This window comes from Neophocaena asiaeorientalis, unplaced genomic scaffold (assembly GCF_003031525.2).
Source record: "Neophocaena asiaeorientalis asiaeorientalis breed wild unplaced genomic scaffold, Neophocaena_asiaeorientalis_V1.1 scaffold303, whole genome shotgun sequence".
Taxonomy (NCBI): Eukaryota; Metazoa; Chordata; class Mammalia; order Artiodactyla; family Phocoenidae; genus Neophocaena; species Neophocaena asiaeorientalis.
The window spans coordinates 1,975,262-1,989,995 of NW_020174420.1; the positions used below are offsets into that span (position 1 = coordinate 1,975,262).

The window sequence follows — 14,734 nt, forward strand, 5'->3', positions numbered from 1 at the left end:
ACTGGAGGGAGGAGGTGAGAGGGAGGGATAAGGGGGCGGGGCTGAGCCAAGGTTGTCTATTACCTTCTCCTCCGTGTGGCCACGATCGGTGCTATACTGTGGAGTTGGCTTTGTCAGAGTTCCAATCAATTACCGGAATTCTGTCTCAAAATAGGCAAGAAGAACGGCTGCCAGAGCAGGCCCAGCCATTTGGGTTACGTAACAAAAGAACATGTTGTTTTAGAGGAGGTGATTTAGGCTCTAGGGTGCCTGCCACGCACGCCCCATTAGCAGCTTACTCTGAAATGGGCTGCTCAGGGGTCTGTCTCCCAAGCTGTTCCCTGGACTCCCCTAGGGCCTTACTCACCTCTGGGACCCCAGGGCCTGGACGGTGCTGCTCTGCTGAACCACCCTAACTCCTCCCAATTCACCGTTAGTTGAGTTTTAGTTCAAATAACATTTAATCAGCACCTACCCGGCACCAGGCCCTATAGCAACACAAGGAATCGAGAAATGGCAAAGACACAGGCCCTGCCTGCTAGGAGCTCATGGTAATAGATTGTTGCTGTCGGATTATAAATGGAATGAAAGAGGAGGGTAACGGTGATAGGAGAGCGTAAGGGACAGGGCTGTGGAGGGAAGGCTTCTGGGAGGAGAGGACAACCTGAGCCGAAGGGAGATGAAGGCAAAGAAGAAAGAGTGCTCCAGGAAGAGACCAGCAAGGACAGAGACGGGGACCAGCCTGGTGCCTTCTGGGTCCCGGGAATAGCCCCCAGAGCTAGGCAGGGAGGGTGGGGGCAGGCACTGGGAGGCCCATGGGGCTTTGTGTACCAGCTGAGAGGGCCTTCATTCTGCAGGGTGCAGTCCTCAAGAGGAAGGGAGTGGCCAGAGAAAGAAAGACATGATCCCCGGTCCCCTGGTCGGGAATGGGCTGGTTTGAATTTCCAACATGGGCCACGCATTTGGTTTAAAAGAGCAAAATCAGAGTTAACATTTTATTTGATAAATATAAAAAGGATAGCTGTCACTCTCGTAATACAGTCTAACTTTGACTAAATTTTGGATAGAGGAGCAGAAATTAGAAAAAAAGGTGCAGGAACGCTGCCTCAGGTGGTGGGGAGCCATGGATAAGTTGGGTTGTGGGGGCGGATACAGGGCAATGATGGACATGAGCCAGATTTGCATTATAGTGACTCTGGCTACTGATTGGCTGGAGGGTATGAGAGAGGAAAGGCTAGGCAGAGACCATGAAAGGGATGGGGATGACACTGGCTTGATTTGGGGCGTGGTACTCTGGGTGGGGAGATATTTAGGACACAAAACCAGAGAATTTGGTGACAGAGTATGTACACCGGGCATGAAGAGGGAGGGGACAAGGCTGCCTTCTGGGGCCCTTGGTGGGTGGCCAGCTGGGTGGGGGGCAGGAAGGAGACGCTGGCTGGAGGAAGGAGGCTGTGGTGCAGGGTTGGCCAGAGTGATGGTTTGCTCCGACGGGTCATTTTTGAGGTGGCTGTGGGACATACAGGTGGGCAAAGGCCACAGTCTAGTGAGCAGCTGGCTAGGGCTGAAATCTCGTGTCCCAGCTCCTGCCTTCCAGCCGGCTTGGTTGCACACTGAGAGTAGTGAGCAGGTAGCCCCGGGGTGGAGGGGGTCTGGCATTCTCACTACACGGGGCACCCCTTGCTTCTCAGCTCTGCCCACGGGGCCTAGGTGGCTGGAAGCTTGGGTGAGCTCGCCTCTTGAAGCACATGCTGGGGAAACCGAAGACTCCGTGTATCATGATCCTGGCCTCAAAACCACAGCAGGCACAGCTCAGAGGGTTCTGTCAGGCCAGGATCCCCCGAGGCCCACCCAGGACCGCAGATCTGCCCCAGGTGCTGGACCCTCCTGAGTGACGCTGGCATCAGACCTCTTTTGCTGATCTGGTACCTTTCCTGGCCCTGCCCAGCCTGACTGCAATCAGAGATCTGACCGATTTGGAGAGTGTTTAAAATAATGCCTTTGCCTACAATACCTCTCAGGGCTATTTTTTCATTGTAATCAGGGGTTAATGCTATAACCCAAGGAATGGAACACTAATGGTGGAATTTCAACACTGATGGAGATCAGGAGGGAATTATTCAGCATTCAGTGTATACTTCTCTGTGGGACAGATGTCTCTCTTCTTACCTGAAGGGCATAGGTTCCTTCTGGGGACAAAAGTTTAATTCTCTCAGTGGACAAAAGAAATAGCTCAGACTCTGAAAATCCAAGCCTTAACAGGGACAGGACAACCTCACATCTCTGTGGCAGGGGCTGTTGGTGAAGGGGAGGGAGCTGGAGCTTCATGTAAGACAACTTATCTGGCTGCAGGATTGGTCTTTAAGGCGGGTCAGTGGCCACCCATAGAAAGCAGGGCATCCAGAGGTATGTCAGCAAACCCCCCAGGGAGGGCTCCCATATTGGTAGGCAGTGGACAGAAGCAGCGTTAAGTGGTGGCAGTGACCCTGTTCTAGCTAAAAATGAGGCCCATGGGAGGAGAGCCCCAGCTGGCAGCTGTACACATAGAGCATAGAGAAGAGCTTTTGAAAGCGACTGCCAGGTCCCTAACTAGAGGCATGACCATTGGGACTGAGCTCAGGGGCCCTCTCAGCACTGGAATGATGAGCCCCGAGTGCCCAGCAGGGCTGAGAAGGCAGCTGTGCCTCAGGGGCCACGCAGCATCTTGGTTTCCCTCACACACACTGGACCTGCTGAGACGAATTCTGCTTGCCCCTCCTGGGTGAGACTAGTCTTCCCAAGTGCTGCTTTCTGGGCGGTATGGGGTCTGGGGTGGAGCTGAGCTGCAGGACAGGCAGGGCCAGGCCCTCAGAGCCACGGAGCGGGTGGGTATGGGAGTGGGGATGGAACACTGGCTCTGGGTGAGACAAGCATCCCTGGGTCTAAACAACAGGCACCCAAGTGAAAAAAAAAAAAAAAAACCTGTCACTTGTCTTTTATTCTAAAGCATTTTGATGATTAACTCTTTGATGACCTTGGTCCCCAGGAGTTTTGGACTAGTAACTCGCCCTTGTTAATAAGACATTAACAACTTTACATTCCTCCTTCAGTAGTACTTTATGTCCTGTTACCCAGGTATTAGCTGGGGCCTTTCTTCTCCTTGAACAGTAGGTGACATTGTCTTGAATCCACCAATTCATGGTCTGTGTAACTTCGAAACCCTCCCACTTTCCTGGGGTTTGAGATTCTTTGGGCTTCTTCTGCCTCTTTGGGCTGCATCCAAAAATCAGTCACACCAGCATCTGTGAGTTTGGTAGCTGTTAGTGAAGTATTCTGGGGGGTGTCAGGAAGGGGCCAATCCCTTCTAGCCCAGCAGCGTGTGCTTTCTGGGCTTGCGCGGAGTTCCACATACTGCTCCCTGCACCGGACAGAGCAGCCGCCCTCCTCTGTGCTCCCTTGGCCAACGCTCAGCAAAGGGATTTCCCAATTCCTCTCTTTGAAAGGAATTTTGATCCTGATTGTAAAGATAATGAAGCTTTCTTTACCTTTTTGTAGACACAATTTGCTTTTAAAATAAAAAATTCAGCTTCAGTTCATTTTCAAGAATTTCCCAGCAGTCCTTAAAATAAATCAGCAGCTAATGGTGCTGCAGAAACAGGGTGAAGAGTCATGGTGGTGCAGACAACACCCTGATATCTGTCGTGTTTTGTGTCTTCCAGTTTCTACCCGGATGCTTGAGATCCTGTAGATGCAATCGGCGACCCCAGGAGTGGAACGGAGCGTACAGGCTGAGCGCTGAGAAGAGGCAGCCTGGGGCAAGGCTGCTCCAGCCTCCTGGTAATTAGTCGGTAGTTTTCAGTGGTGATGGGGGGGGGGTGAGACACACTTTTTGATTGGGTCCATCTCACCAGGATGAGCTTCCAGACACTCAGGTCATCGCCATGAACTGCCTCGATCCTGCTGACTCAAGAGCTACCATGTGCAACTAGAGATTAACATGCTAAGTGAAGTAAGTCAGAAAGAGAAAGACAAACACCATATGCTATCATTTATATACGGAATCTAAAATATGGTACAAATGAACCCATCTACAAAACAGAAACAGACTCACAGACATGTAGAGATCAGACTTGTGGTTACCAAGGGGGAGGAGGGAGGGAGAGGAGTGGACTGGGAGTTTGGGGTGAGCAGATGCAAACTATTACATTTAGAACGGATAAACAACAAGGTCCTAATGTATAGCACAGGGAACTATATCCAATCTCCTGGGATAAATCATAATGGAAAAGAATATTAAAAAAGAATTGTATATATGTCTAAAACGGAGTCATTTTGCTGTACAGCAGAGATTGGCATAACATTGCAAATCAACCACACTTCAATAAGAAAAAGAGCTACCGTGGAATCAGAAGGACCTTAGAGGTCACTGGTCCAACCCCGAGCAGGGCAGAAGCCCCACTATAGCATCCTGTAGTCACCCTGACTCCAAGGAGAGAGCTCACCACCTAACGAGGCAGCCTGTCCCATCTTCTTGTTACTGAGCAGCTCCTGCTGGTGGAAGGTTCACCCTCGCACCCTTGGCTAGAATCTGCCTGCCTGCCTGCAGTAACCACTTGATTCCTGGTTCTGGCCCCCAAGGCTCTAAGGAATCAGCCTAATCCCTCTTCCACTTGGCAGTCCAGCAGATATTTAGGAACAATTGGAGTGGAGGAATGCAGGATCTGGGGCCAGAGACAGGCCTGGTTGAAATCCTGACTCCACTGTTAATCTGTGTGATCTTCAGCAAGTTAGTTAACCTCTCTGATTCAGTTTTTTTTTAATCTGTAAAGCTGGGACAATAATGTCTGCCTCACAGAGTGGTCCTGGGAATGAAAATAAATCACAAATAGAAGTTGCTTGGTGTTATTCCGTCACCAATTCTCTGAATGTCCTACAATTCAACCCAGTTCTGACACTACCCTGAGTTAAAAGGGCACGTAAGAAAAGGCAAAGTCATGAACAAGGCTCCGCCCTCTTCAGAGGCCAGCTACAGGTGTGAACCCCAGGCCATCTGCACTTCCGACCAACTTGACTGTAAATTTGGGGGTTCCCACAACCTCCCTTTCAGTTTCTATAGTTCCCTAGAATAACTCGCCGAACTCACCAAAAGCGCTATAACTGCAATTGCAGTTTTATTATAAAAGATCCAACTCAGGAATAGCCAGACAAAAGCAGGGTAGGGTCTGGGGGTTGAGGGCGTGGTGCAGAGCTTCCACGCCCCTATCCAGCCCAGCAATGTACTCACCAACCAGGAAGCTCCCCCTGGCCTTACTCTCCAGGGTTCTTTAAAGGCGGTGTGCATTATTACCAGGCACAACTGATTCAATCATTTGCCACTTGATTGAATGCAATCCCCAGCCCCTCTCCCCTCCTCCCTCTGTGGTTGGGATGAGGGTGAAGTTCCAACCCTCTAATCATGTGCTTGGTCTTTCTCAGTGGCCAGTCCCTCCCTTGAAATATCTAAGTGCCCACCATAAGTCACCACATTTGCATAAAAACTCAGACTTGGTGAAAGGGGCTCACGATGACTGAGAAAAGACACTCCTAATGTCTTTTGGACGTTTTAGAAATCCCATGTGTTTTTGAAGCTCTGTGCCAGGAACTGGGGCCAGAGGCCCCTTCTATTCTTTATGACGCCGCACCTGGCCTCACAAGCGCCGGCATCCCATGATCTTTAGCACCCTGCTCACCCCTTTTCCTTTGTGATCTCCCAGTTGACATGTTCCCGCTATCCGGTCAGAGAACGAGGCATTCTCGTCAGTCGCTTTCTGGATTTCCTTTTTGTTAATATAGTTCAAGATTGAATTAGTTTGGGGACTAAAACATATAATTACAGTTATTTGGTGTGTACCTGTTTACAATTGAATCATAAGCCTCTCATTACTTGAGTTCCTCGTGCTACGATGATTCTAGCCCCTAAATGACACATAATAAGAGCAGGTGCTAATAGCACTTGGAGCTTTTCGAACTACTTCACATACATTAACTCACCCAATCCTCACAACAACCTAGAGAGAAGTTAAATAGTTGCAATCCCTGTTTAATATATGGGGAAACTGAGGCACAGAGAGGTTAGGTAACTTGCCCAAGATCACACAGCTAATAAGGGGCATAGCTAAGATTTGAACTCATGGTCTGGTTCCAGAGTCCTTGATTTTAACCACTAAGCTGTGCTGCACACAACTTTGGCCACCTCCCAACATTTCGGGAAGGGAAAGAAGGAGCACAGAAGAATGCCTTTGGTTCACAAAACCGAAGAGTTTGCCCAGGCCCCAGCTGTCGTGGTGAGGGAGTCAGGGCTTCCATTTTCTACCCCCTCCCCCATCGGAGCACCTCTGGAGCAGCCCTGTGGGGCTGGGCTCTAACGAGTGGAGGCAGGCCTGGAGGTTCCTGTCCATCGGGCCTGGAAGGTCTTCGTTCCTCATGCTTCGTGGGCCAGAGCTACTTCAGAGACTTCACAGCCTGATTCCTGGGAAGTGCAGCCACTCCAAAGGGAAGAGAGAGGACCAGCTTTTTCCTGCCTGGATGAAAAGGATTTAGTCCAGGAGGGTTCAGTACCAGGCTGTGCTGGTCCCAGAGAAGCTGACAGCTCAGGTGGTTCTGGAGCTAGTGGGATTTGGCGTTGTGAGGGGCACAGGGATCTCCACGCCCACATCCAGTGTATCCATTGGGGGGTTGCTTGTTGCTATTTTAAAAATAACATCAAAGGTTCGGGGGTGTGAAGGTGCCCAAGAGAATTAAAGGGAACAGATGCAGGGGGGCGATGCCTCTGGAAGAATTTTGGTCTGCAGCGGTGTCTTCCCAGAAGAACCTGGGTGGTGACCCCATGTCTGCATGGCTCCGTTGCATTCCCATTATGTTTGACCTTGCGGTCTCTTCTCTCTTCCCAAGTTCCAGAGATGAAGCTGTTTGGGAGCATGATGGGGGTGAAGTATTCTTAACTCATCCCATATGCATGGGATTGACGAAACCACAAGGTAACAGTCAGTAGGTCATATGTGCTCTTTGCAGATGTTTCTCTTTCAGCATTTGGCTTGAGGAAGAGGAACTGGGGAGATGCAGGAGGAAGGTCTCTTGCTCCAGGAAACCCAGATCCTCCATCCTTCTGCCTTTTCTACATGAGTCTGTCTCTCTCCATATAGTGTCAGAACTGGAAGGGGCCCCAGAGGTCCATTCTGTCCACTCCCCAATTTAGGAATGGACAAAGTGACACCCAAAGAGGGAAATTACTCGCCCAAGTCCATGAACTAGAGAATGTCAGAACTGGGGCAACATTGCAGATGCTGACTTTAGTCCAGAGCTAATTCAACCAGAAACATCCCTGATGGACTCGATCACTCTTCACTTAGATGAAGAATCTGCCTTTACATGTCACTAAGTACAACCTCAAACATCTTAGCAACCTGCCAAATATGTCTCAAAATATATCCTTAGAGACTGTTGGTTTGTTTGTTTGTTTTGGGCTGCCCCTGCAAGGTGACTCCTTCTTCCCTTCTCCATCCTCCATCCCATCGACATGGCTGGTAAGGGTGGTGCTAACTGGGGGAGATCTGGTGAGGGCTTTCACAAGGAGCTGACTAATTAGTGACGGAATTAAGATCAGACGTCATGGTTTTGTAAACTTGTAAAAGCAGGTGGTGGTGGCACTTGGAGCCCTCTTGCTGCCCCAGGTCAGGTGTGTGGTGGCAGCTGGTGAATACAGTGGGAGGAGGAGGGGGGACGGCCATGAGAGGCAGTGCCACCTTGGCGGTCTTGCTAGAAATGACCAGCACCTGGAATGGATGCCTTCTGTTGCAATGATACAGCAACTGACATCTAGCCAGTGGTATTTCAACCCGGCTGCCCATTAGAATCACCCAGAGAACTTTAAAAATTCCTGATGATCAGGTCACACCCTGGACTAATAATATTAGAATCTCTGATATCAGTATTTTTCAAAGTTCTCCGGGTGATTCCAACGTGCACCCAAGATTGAGATCCCTGCTCCAGGCCGAGGGTTCAGAGCTTCAGCTGACCCTCGAAGGACCTTGCCCATGTGTCTTCCCTTGAACTTGTTACTTGCCTTTTCCAAAGGAGAATGCAAATAATAATAATAAAATCAATCAATCAATCAATCACCTGAGTGTTCTGGGCTGATGGGATGGACTCCCACTTCTCATGCCCACCCCACTCGGAGGAGCTATAAGGTGGAGGGTAAAGTGCTGACAGAAGCTGGAAGAAGAGATCACAGACAGCTCATGGACAACAAGAATGTGCTTTCCTGGTTGTCAGCAAGGCCTCTTTCGTAATGAGCTGTTGGCTGGAATGAAGGCTAAGGCTTGGGCTAGCAGGATCAGCTGAGGGGTCGGAGCAGATCGGATCTGGGGAGGGCAGCAGCTGCCCTGAGAGAACAAGAGAGGCTCCATCTCCTGGAATGAGGGACCCCGGAGGCAAAGTGAGGGAGGGTCAGGTTAAGGATGAAAGCCAGGTGCCCTGACCCCAGGTAAAGCTCTTTCGCTGGTATCTCCGTACTTGTGTTCAAAAACGAATTATTGTTCAGTCAAGGCACTTGCCTTCTTTTTTTTTTTTTTGCAGTATGCAGGCCTCTCACTGCCGCGGCCTCTCCCGTTGCGGAGCACAGACTCCGGACGCGCAGGCCCAGCGGCCATGGCTCACGGGCCCAGCCGCTCCGCGGCATGTGGGATCCTCCCGGACCGGGGCACAAACCCGTGTCCCCTGCATCAGCAGGCGGACTCTCAACCACTGCGCCACCAGGGAAGCCCGGTGTTTATTCTTTTACTGTTTCTCAATATTTATTTACTGGGGTTTAGGAGAAACTTATTTTCCATTAATAAAAATTGCACACCTCTTTTACACTTAGAATAAGAATCTGATTCTCCGGTGAGACATGTTTTACAGAAACCGATTCAGCAGTAATTCTTTTCCAGAGACAAGAGCAAAGTCAAAGTTGTGAAGAAAAGCACTGCTCAAAGCGTTTCCCGCCTTTTAGAAGTTACCCGTTCTCTTTTCAGTTTTGTGGATTTCCCACAGAATGTTTTTAGGAGGCTTCTTAGAGGGTTTACATTTTAGATCAAGTACGAATTCCCAGTGAATAGCTTTACACTGTGTAGATAAGCATCACAAGATGCCCTCAGAGGTTTGCAGGTCGCACTCGCACTGGAGGACCCGTCTACTTGAACCCGAGTGTGGCCGCCGAAGCCGGGAGGGTCAGGCAGGGAAGGGCGGGGGACCCCGAGCCGGTGACACATTTTCACTTCGTTGGACGCCCTACAGGCCGGCAGCCGCGGTGCCCAGCCCTCCAACCCGCGGCCCCGCTCACACCCTCCATGGAAGAGCCGCCTCCCACCGCGAATCTCCCCGAATCCAAGCCCTCTGCCTTAGGAGGCGCGTACCCCGACTGGGAGTACCCTCCTTCTTTCTCTGCAGGATTCCAGGAGTGGATTGTAAACCCACCAGGACAATGAGTGAAGAGCCTGTCCCCGAGGCCGCCTCCCCGCCGTCCGCGCAGGGGCAGCAGTACTTCGATCGTTTCTCCGAGGACGACCCCGAGTACCTGCGCCTTCGCAACCGTGCAGCGGACCTGCGGCAGGACTTCAACCTGATGGAGAAGAAGAAGCGTGTCACCATGATCCTGCAGAGCCCGGTGAGCGGGGTCTGCCCCGGCGGGGCGGGGGAGGAGAAAGGAGGCCGCAGGGGGTGTGGCGAGGGGAGATGAGGGGGACGCTGATTCAGCCGGTGAACCTGAAAGATAAATAACTCCGCTTCCGCTGGCTCAGGGTCGGAGGAATTTTCAGCTCTCTGAGCAAGATGCTCTGGCAACATGGGTGTGTGTCTCTCCCTAGTCACTGGCGGAGGGCAAAACCTGGTTTACATGCAGTGGTTTGGCTCGGTGCCGGGAGGAGGTGGGTCTGACAGGCGGGAGCCCCACCTCAGTTTCTTGTGCCCCTTCTTGAGCCTCATTTTCCAGTCTTCCTTTCCCTCTTCACCGAAAGCTGTGACAATTCGAGTAAACCAGCGGCCACCGGGGGGCGCCACGTGGGAGGGTTGGGGCTCCCTTTTCTGAACGCCACAAAGAGCTCTGTCCTGGTAAATAAGGCTTTAAGACCCCAGGAGGTGGGGGAGTGGAGGGCACAGCGGGCGAGACCGGATCACCCAGCCGTGGCTGGAGTCTGGAGGTCAGCTGGCACCTGCCTGGCGTGGACACAGAGCTCTTCCTTGAGGCAGGTGGTGCGTTGAGGATGGAGGGTGGAGGGTGGGCCTACTGGACCAGTGAAGCAGGAGGGTGGTGCAGGCCCTCGGAGGGGGAGGAAGAGCAGTGTGGACAGAGGCAAGGGGGAGTCTCAGGGCAGTAAAGCTGGGGGCTCCGCAGGCAACAGTGCATGATCCTAAGTGTTGGGAAGCTCAGGGGCGGAGCTGGCATCTCCAGGTACCTGCCAGGATGAGATCTGCCTCAGCCGCTCCCCGGCTTTTCTGAGACCCTGGTTGAGAGCACACTGTGAATGCTCTGGCCTCACAGAGGAGTGCTAAGGGGGATGGGCCCGAGGTCTTGGTGACAGGTGACACCATGTTGGGAAGTCTGGAGGAAAATGGCAGCTGCTAAAAACGTTGGGATGACAGAAACTCTGAGGGAGACTAGAAGGGATGGCGGGTGTGGTTAGGAGAAGTGGCAGAGTTAGTACCAACCCAGGTTTGGGGGCCTGAAGGATGGGGACTCTATTCTCAGGCAGGAGATGGGGACAGGAGGAGGTCATGCTTCTTCTGTCCTTTTGTAGATTCCCCAACACCTAAGTGGCTCCCCATTTCCTCCTGAGTGTTCCCTGCTGCCACCTGGTGGACAGGCATGCCCTATTTGTGGCCTGATGGTCTGAAAAGCCAGGCTTAGAGTAGCAGGACATCAGAAGTGGAAGTGACCTCTGAGGTCATCAAATCCTGAATATGAAGAAACTGAGGCCCAGAAGAGCCATCGGCCTGGCTAGCGGACAGGAAAGATGGCATACTTTTTCATTCAATTCTGCTTTTTAAAAAGTCTTTTAATTACTGAAGTGAAGTCCTGCCATGTCTGATGGATGGGCAGGGGAGGGGGTCGAGGCTATCCCTGAGATACAGGAAGGACCAGGAGTCTGGAGTATTGCCCATGAGGCAAAGGAACAGGATTCATTCCCAGCGTCTCCTTACTGCTCCCCACACAGCAGTCTGGGGAGGCTCCTGAGGTCCCAGTGGGATTGCCCGGTACCCCCTGGGACCTAGATATCCCACATGTGGTCCTGGCCTAGCTGACCCAAGGGCTAGGGGTGGGCACTTGGGAGAGGGGCCCTCTGTCTCCCACATGAGGCACACTGGGAGGACCAGCGACTCGGGGGCCTGCTTCAGTCTTTCAGGGAGGAGCTGGAAGGCCTCATCCAGGAGCAGATGAAGAAGGGGAACAACTCCTCCAACATCTGGGCCCTGCGGCAGATCGCGGACTTCATGGCCAGCACCTCCCACGCAGTCTTCCCAACACCTTCCATGAGTACGTGGGGAGCTGGGGAGCTGCCAGGAGCAGAGGTAGAGGAAGTGGGGGAGGGAAAGGCGCAGTCAGAAGCGGCTTGGTTGCCGCCGGCCTACGCAGTGAGCGCTGCAGCTGCATTAACAGACCTGGGGGAGCTGGGCCGCAGCCAGAGAGATACCTGCCTCTGCTTCTGATGCTGCTGCGATTTAAAGACCCCAGGAGGATTACCCCTGATGCCCAGAAATCGGAGGGCAGGGGGTGGTGGAGACTTAAGGGAGAACCTAGTTCAGGTTCTGCTGGGGGCGGGCGGAGGATGACACCATGTCACTGCAATGAGAGGCAGGGCGGCCTATGTATGATCCCTCGTAAGCGGATTAGCATGGAGGGAAGAGCTTTGCAACTCAAGGTCCCTTGCACGGCCGCTGCTTGAGGCCCAGGAGTGGACAGTGGAGAGTTAGGATTCTGCTCTCTGTTACTCGAGCAATGGGCACAGAACCTAAGAAAATCCTTGTGTCCTCACAGCATCCAGCCCTAAGGCTGATCTTCCCTCAATCCCCTGACTTCCCTCACCCCTCCCCACTGGACAGGCCAACTGACTCCGTAGACAAGGGCCAAGAGCAGCCAGGGCTAGGCACGAACACATCTTCCTTGGCTCTGAAGCTCTGCCCACAACCTTTAAGAAACAGACATCGAAAAATACTTCCCCTCAGCAAGATGAATATAGGATTATAGTTGAAAATTAGGAAAATAGTTGAGAAAGGGTAATAAAAATTACTGTACTGTGTTCTTACAACCAAGAAATTACTATTATCAATATTTTGGCGTATATCCTTCCAGCCTTTTTCTCTTAACATATACAGACTATGCCAAAAAAAGTGGAATCGCATTATACATACAAATTTAATAGCCTTAGCATATCTTGACTAATTTTTCTCATAATAAAATATGGTTCTATAGCATAATTTTTGGTGGATGTATACTCTTCTGTACATGGCTGAATATGCCACAGTTTATTTAATCAGTTTCCCATTTTTGGACTTTTAGGTGGTTTCCAGCTTTTTGCTATTATGAATGACAATGCAATAAACATCCTTGTAAATAAATCTGCGAGTATATCCATGACTATTTTCTTAAGATAATTACTAGAAGTAGAATTGCTAGACTGAATTATACGCATGTTTTAAAGGCAGCAATGCATAATGCCAAATTACCCTGGAGAAAGATGGAATGAATTTACATTCCTACCAGAAATGCAAGAGTACCCATTTCCTCCACCCTGATCTGTAGTCTGTGTTACCATTTGTTTCATCCTCATGATATGATGGGTGATGAATAGTACTTTGTGTTTTAATCTGCATTTGATTGCTATAGAGATTGAATATATTTTCATATACATATTGGGCATGATTTTCTTTTTGTACTAAATTGCCTGTCACATCCTTTGCCAATTTTTCTACTTGCATATTCTTTTCTTACAGATTTAAAAATCCTAAAGTAAGGCTAGTTCCCTACTATCTGTCAAATACATTGCAGATTTTTTTCCAGTGTCTCCTTTGCCTTTTAATTTTGTTCATGATATTTTTGTGTTGCAGAATTCTTTAATTTCCATGTAGTTGAATCCATTATTATTTTCCTTTGTGTTTTCTGCTTTTGATTGCATACTTAGAAACACCTTCCCTATGTTTTATCGTCCAATAAAATACCCTTAATTATTCATTTGCCAATTTTTCTCCACCATTGTTTAAGTTGATTCTTTAAAATTACTTTAGAAGTATTTTGTCACGTCTCTCCATCCACCTCAAAAAATTCCTTTTGGGATTTTGATTGGGATTACATTAAATGAATAGATTAATTTGGTGGAGAATTTATAAATGTACAACTTTATATTAGAATGTAAACTCCATGGCGGGGAGGATATATGTATGTTTTGTTCACCGTTAGAGTAGTGTCCTGGACTTAGAAAAGTAGCACCTGGCATATAACAGGTGCTTAAAAAATATGTGCATAAATGAATTTTAAATCTTTTCAGAAATGATGTGTGTCTTCTATTTATTTAAATCTTTTAAAATGTCCATCAGAAAAGCTAGTAGTTATTTTCTTATAGTCCTTACTAATTTCTTGTTAAGTTTATCCTGGAAATTTTATGTAACTTTGTCATTTTAAGTGATTCTCCAATCAACTTTTTTTCTGGTTATAGCTGTCATCTAGGGAAATCATTGGAGATATATGTATTTATATATTATTTAAACTAGCCACTTACTGGACTCTTAAATTCTAGTATGTTCTCAATTCTTTGGGGCTTTGTATATAGAAAAATCACATAATCTGCAAATAATGGTCATTTTGCAACCTTCAATCCAACATTTACCCTTTGGTTTATTTTTCCAGTTTTCTCATGGCATCCGTTAGAACTCTCTGAACAGTGTTTAATAATGGATTAGAGAGTAATCATCCTTGTCTTGTTTCTGACTTCAATGGAAATTTTTTTACCACAAGAGTTTGAGATAGTTATTCTTTATCATGTTAAGAACATATCTTTGTATTCTAGTTCAATATGGGTTTTTCTCAGAAATGGATATTGAATTTTATAAAATGCATTTTGGGCATTTATTGATTTTTCTTTCCCTGATGTGGTGAATTATATTAATAGATTTCTGAATATTGAACTCTTTTTTTCATTCCTGAAATAAATCATTCATGGTTTTGATGCATTCTTTTAAAAATACTCTTCTGGGTTTGATTTGCTGGAATTTTATTAATTTTTGCATCCATAGTCACACATGATAAAAAGCAGTTCACTTTTTGGGCAGCCTTTGTTTAGTATTGGCATTAAGACTATAATTTCCTAAGATGAATCAGGGTGATCCCCACCCATTTCTTTGCCCTAATGGAATTTAAATTAGATAGGAAGTCTCTGCTCTTTTAAGATTTATTATTCACTTGTAAAGCTATCCAGATATGGAATATTTGGATAACATTTTTTTTCTGTTTCATTTAAAGTTCTTTAAAATTTTATTTTGCTGCTTCTTGAGTAAATTTTGGTCGTAATTCATATAAAATAATCCATTTCATGTGCCTTTAAAAAATTATTAGCCTGATTTACAATATTATTTTTATTACTTAAACCTTCTACTGTGGATATGACATCCCATTCTCATTCCTGGTGCTGTGTATTCCCACTTCCTCTTTATTGGCCAATCCAGATGTTGGTTTCCTCATAGATCTTCTCACATAAGCCAGTTCTTGGAT

The 14,734-nt window shown here is 48.5% G+C and overlaps 1 protein-coding gene across 1 annotated transcript in view; it reads left to right on the forward strand.

The window, feature by feature from the left end:
* ADD2 (adducin 2) overlaps nt 1-14,734 on the forward strand; it is a 48,557-nt gene that overhangs the window by 889 nt on the left and 32,934 nt on the right. The window contains exons 2-4 of the mRNA XM_024756396.1: nt 3,678-3,795; nt 9,424-9,640; nt 11,368-11,506. Coding sequence (XP_024612164.1) covers nt 9,458-9,640; nt 11,368-11,506 — 322 coding nt within the window. The 5' untranslated portion in view covers nt 3,678-3,795; nt 9,424-9,457. The remainder of the gene's footprint in view (nt 1-3,677; nt 3,796-9,423; nt 9,641-11,367; nt 11,507-14,734) is intronic.